Here is a 5,391-nt window from a genome sequence, read left to right on the forward strand (position 1 = left end):
TCATTTCTTCTCTATTTTTTTCATTACCCATTATGGGTAGCTAGATCCTTAGCTACGGTTATGACCCAACCCTAGTGTGTAAACCTTATGGGTGATTAATTTTATGTTTTTAATGAATGGGTGTTTATTATTTAGCTAGGTTTATGCTTTATTTGTGAATTAATGGTTGCAAACATTGATTTATGCCTTTTTGACTTAGTCTCTTCTTGAAAAAAAAAGACCTAGTCTAGGTAAACCTAGCTAACAAGTAATTGGGTCAATTGAGAAATGGATCAACCCAATTAAAGGGTTCAACCTAGAGATAGTAACAACCTGACTTGAGCTCTTATCAACTGTTTCGATAGATACCCATTTGGTGTTGAGAAAGTCAAATTGGGCAAAACCATTCTCTAACCGAGAGGTATTGAGTGGGCAACGTAGTGTTGTGAGCTATAATACACCCCGTTCAATAAAATAATATAAAAGTCTTTATCCCATTAGGCGAACACCTAAGTCATGGTCACAGCCCTAGTCCTTTTATAACATTTGAAAAACAACCAAAAACATCGTTTCTTAGTTTCAGTTACTTAGTTGCAATCTTAGTTTAATTTAGCTATAAAACCAACCAAGTTTGTGGAAGTGCAATTTAGGATAGTTCAAGCTCATATGCCGTAATATATACTCCTAAATCCCAATCTCATAACCCCTGTGAAATTCGACCCCGACTCAAAGTTGGGAATACTATTGCATTGACCATTTCACTACCTCAAATAGAGGGTGTGACTTGGATGACATCAATTTTTTGTGTCGTTGTCGGGGAGCTGAAAAGGGATTTAGCTATATATTTGGTTTTGTGTGTGAATTTTCTTCTTTTCCTTCCGAGTTACTAATCTTTTTGTGAAACAATTGTAGGTGAACAATGGCTCTCAACAACAATGATCCTCTTGGAAACATGCCTATGGGGGATGTGGACGTGGAAGACGATCAAGTTGAAGAGGTTCCTCTTGAACCTCAAGCAAAGAGACGAGGCTGACCACCTCAAGATAATGTTCCCGTTCCACCCCCTCCTCCACAAAGAGCGGCTCCACACCGGGTGTTGGCGAATGAAGGATATGCAAGTGCCATTGTCCCGCCCCGCATCGGAGGGTAACTTTCAAATCACAAATGTTATGCTTACGTTGTTTGAACAACGGGGATTCTTCATCGGGATTCCTAATCAAAATGTGTACAAGCACTTAATAGGGTTTGTTGACACTTGTTGGAGGAGTAAACAGACAAACGTCTTTAAGGATGCTTTACGCTTGAGGCTATTCCTTTTCTCTCTACGGGGGAAGGCCTTGGGTTGGTTAGAGAGGTTGCCACATCATTCTATTCATACATGGGATGGATTGGCCAAGAAATTTATTTCCAAGTTCTTTTCTCCCGGGCATATGGCAACTCTTAGGGATGAGACTCTAGCCTTCAAACAAGAACCCAATGAGCTTTTGCATGAGATATGGGAGAGGTATCGTACTATGGTGAAAGAGTGCCCGAATAATGACATGACGGAGGCTATGATTAAACAAACTTTCTATAGGCGAATCAATACTACCAATCAATGCATGGTCAACCAACTTACCGGTGGAAATTTCATGACAACACCGTATGCGAAAGCTTGTGAGATTCTTGACAAAATGGCGAACACTTCATCGGCATGACAAAGTAGAGCAAACGTTCCTCAAGGTGATCCAAATATGATTCACTTGCATAAAGAATTACATGATCATGGGCAAGCAATTGCCGAGTTGACCACCATAATGAATCAACTAGCCAAAGCTCAACTTCAATAGATGCAAGGTCCTAAACAAGTCAATGCAATGGAGGGAGTTAGTATGATGGTAAACAAGAGAAGGCAAAATGGTCCTCATGTGCAAAATCCGGTTGAAAATTATGTGCAAGATGATAGTGGGTTTGATCAAGATAAACAATACAATGAACAAGAAGAGGAGGTACAATATGTGAACTACTTCCAAGAGCAAAGAAACAACAATCGAGGCCCGAATCAACAACAATGGCGACCACAAGGAAATCAAGTAAATTGGAGTTCAAACAATCAAGGTAGTTGGAAGAATCAAAACAACCAAGGGAATTGGAGTGGCAATAATCAAGGCTATTGGGGAGGCAACAACCAAGGAGGGTGGAACAACAACAACTATTGGGGGTCGGGTTTTTAAAGGCCCCCGATGTATCAACAACCGAGCAAACCACCTCTCTATCCCTCCCAAGGTCGGAGTTCTTCCAACGATGAGATGGGCCGAATAGAGAACATGTTCAAATAAATAATGGAGAAGAATGCTGACTACGATGCTCAATTAGCCTCTCACAACAATTCAATTCGTAATTTAGAAGTTCAATTGGGGCAAATCTAGCAAGCTTTGAACACTCGTCCTAAAGGGGCACTAACAAGTGATACGGTGGTGAACCCAAAGGTTCGGAACAACACGGCACATGCCATGGCCATTACTACAAGGAGTGAAAAGGATGGGGATGCAACCACCTCAAGTCAAAAGAAACTTTTGGACGATGAGAAAATGGTACAACAAGATGAGATCCTAAAAAATGAAGTGCAAGAAATTGATGAAGTGAGAATTGATATTGATGACAACGTGGAGGAGACTCATGAGGAATTGAACCAATCAAGGTAACACATTGTTGACATACCAGAAATGGTAGTGCCAAAGGCTAAGTCACCAAAGCCAAGGCCTCCTCCTCCATAGCCTCAAAGGCTTGACAAGAAAAATGGTGAGAACCAATTCAAAAAGTTCATTGACATGATGAAAAGTCTATCTATCAACGTGCAATTGGTTGAGGCTTTGGATCAAATGTCGGGTTATGCAAAGTTCATGAAGGACTTGGTGACAAAGAATAGGTCGATGAATTGTGAAACTCTAAAGATGACTCATCAAGTGAGTGAAATTGTGCACTCAATGGCACCTAAATTGAAAGATCCTGGTGCTTTCACTATCCCTTGTACCATTGGGAGCGCCGACTTTGCCAAAGCTTTATGTGATCTTGGGGCAAGTATCAACTTGATGACCTACTCGGATTTCAAAACCTTGTGGATTGGGAAACCAAGAACCACATCTATGAGGTTGCAAATGGCGAATGTTACAATGAATAGACCATTGGGTATTATTGATGATGTGTTGGTTCGTGTTGATAAATTCATCCTCCTGGTGGACTTTGTGATTCTTGATTGTGAAGTGGACTATGAAGATGCAGATTATTTTGGGTAGACCTTTCCTTGTTACGGGGTAGGCTCTTGTTGATGTGGAAGTCGGTGAGCTCACTTTTCAGGTGGGTGATAAAAAAGTGGTTTTCCATGTGCACAAATCTATGAGGAAACCGAATAGCAATGAAGTTTGTTTGTTTGTAGATTTGGTGATCGATGTGATTATTAATGAAACAAGTGCCGTGATGAATGTTGATGATACTTTGGAGGCCGTATTGCTCAATTGTGATGATCAAGAAATGGAGTGTTATGTGGAATGTGTGAATGCTTTGCAAGGAATGGGGTCGTACACTTATGAGCCCCACAAATTGTTCTTAGATCTTGAGAATAGAACCACTCCTCCAACAAAGCCTTCAATTTAGGAGCCCCCCGTTTTGGAGTTGAAGTCATTGCCTCCATATCTTCGGTATGAATTACTTGGCCCATCCTCTACTTTACCGGTTATTCTTTTCATTTGTTTAACTAACGTGCAGGTAGACTCCACTTTAAAGGTGCTACAAAAGAGGAAGAAAGCTATTGGATGGACTTTGGCAGATATTCAGGGGATAAGCCCCATATTTTGCATGCACAAGATTAATTTGGAGGAAGGTTCCAAACCATCTATTGAACATCAAAGGAGACTCAATGAAGCCATGTAAGAGGTCGTCAAGAAGGAGGTTATCAAGTGGTTGGATGATGGGGTTGTGTACCCCATTTTTGATAGTTCGTGGACTTCTCCGGTGCAATGTGTACCAAAGAAAGGGGGCATGACGGTGGTCGGCAATGACAAGAATGAGTTTATTCCTACAAGAACGGTGACTAGGTGTAGAGTGTTTATGGACTATCTGTCGACAAGAATGAGTTTATTCTTACAAGGAAATCGGGTTCATGACATTTTGGTATGGGACAACTCTTTCCTTTTGGGAAAGGGGGTTTGCGGTTTTGAAGAGTTGCCACCTAACGATTTTAAGGTGTGTTAGGGAATCTATAGGGTTTATTTATAACTATGTTTGGTAACTAGGGTAAGGGCTTGAAATTATCCTAAGGGGAAGGTGTTAAGCACCCCTCAGGATCCACTATTATGGTTCCCGGCCAAACAGTTTTTGTGAATTTGTACAAGTAGTAGATAAACAAGTATGGCTCAAATAGTAGGGGATTTAAGTTTAAGAACACAGATGTTTGAAAAAGCAATTAATGAGAAGCAAGATTTTGAAAAGAATTACAAACTAAGCACGTTTATGAATGTAAAAGGGTGTCCTAGGTTTGTCTGTGATATGGATCACATCAATGCAATACTCGGTATGACACTCCACAAAGAGCGGCTACATGTGGTATTAGCGCACCGGTCATCATATCCATATCTACCCTTTCCCGCCCCGTGAAGGTAATTAAAGAAAGGGTTGGTCTCGACCCCTAATTCATGCTGTTACCCATCCCTTCCTATTAGTCTCGGAAAAATTTGGGGCTCCTATCCTATAAGAAGGAGGTTCTAGGAAGACCCTCAGGTTTAAAGGCAAAATACTAAGGTGACATACAATAACAAGTAGGACTTCAATTAAGGGGTGCATGGAAGACAAACGAAAGGCTCAAGTATACCTCCACAGGTAATGCATATAGACAACATGACTCATACACAGATAAGGTCTGAATTCAGAATTCTAAAGCATGGTATCTAAGTGATTTAAGCATAATTAGATTTATTACATGACTCAGAAAAGAAGTCTGAATCAGGCTTGCCTACTGATTTTAACATGCTGACAGTTAAACAAAGCAGTTCTGGTTTTATTTAAGTTATTACTTAAGGCTTGCCTAAGCGTAATATGCAGCAATTATTTAGAATAATTAAAACAGTTTGGAAATGGTACCTAAGAGCATGATGTTCTAGTTGATACAAATGCAGAGATTATTACCAATTTAATTCAGAAAACATCACAATTTGAGATCATTTTATTACCTTTTCATGAATCAGTAATTAACTAGGCGTCTTAATGCAAATAGGATCCTAGAACATGATATCTAATATACATATACAAATGGCAGGATTGTTAAAAAAACAAAATCCCTAAGGCATGATTTCTAAATGCGCACAAGAGTTGCAGAATTATTGAAATAGGCATTCTAAAAGTACAAGAGTAACAGCTTTTACGCCAATGTTGTTATTG

General features: G+C 39.9%; 1 protein-coding gene across 1 annotated transcript; it reads left to right on the forward strand.

Moving 5' to 3' along the window:
• The first annotated feature begins 1,835 nt into the window (after positions 1–1,835).
• On the forward strand, positions 1,836–3,888 carry LOC138868810 (uncharacterized). Its single transcript, XM_070146381.1, has 5 exons — positions 1,836–1,967; positions 2,388–2,659; positions 2,801–3,167; positions 3,316–3,510; positions 3,724–3,888. The coding sequence occupies exons 1-5, from the start codon at positions 1,836–1,838 to the stop codon at positions 3,886–3,888; spliced, it is 1,131 nt and encodes a 376-aa protein (XP_070002482.1).
• Positions 3,889–5,391: the final 1,503 nt, after the last annotated feature.

This window comes from Nicotiana sylvestris, chromosome 5 (assembly GCF_000393655.2).
Source record: "Nicotiana sylvestris chromosome 5, ASM39365v2, whole genome shotgun sequence".
Taxonomy (NCBI): Eukaryota; Viridiplantae; Streptophyta; class Magnoliopsida; order Solanales; family Solanaceae; genus Nicotiana; species Nicotiana sylvestris.

Coding starts and splice junctions, on each gene's coding strand:
- LOC138868810 (XM_070146381.1), top strand. CDS start 1,836: ATGGAGGGAGTTAGTATGATGGTAAACAAGAGAAGGCAAAATGGTCCT. Junction 1,968..2,387: donor ACAATGAACAAGAAGAGGAG/GTACAATATGTG, acceptor GGGCAAATCTAG/CAAGCTTTGAACACTCGTCC. Junction 3,511..3,723: donor TGGAGTGTTATGTGGAATGT/GTGAATGCTTTG, acceptor ACTAACGTGCAG/GTAGACTCCACTTTAAAGGT.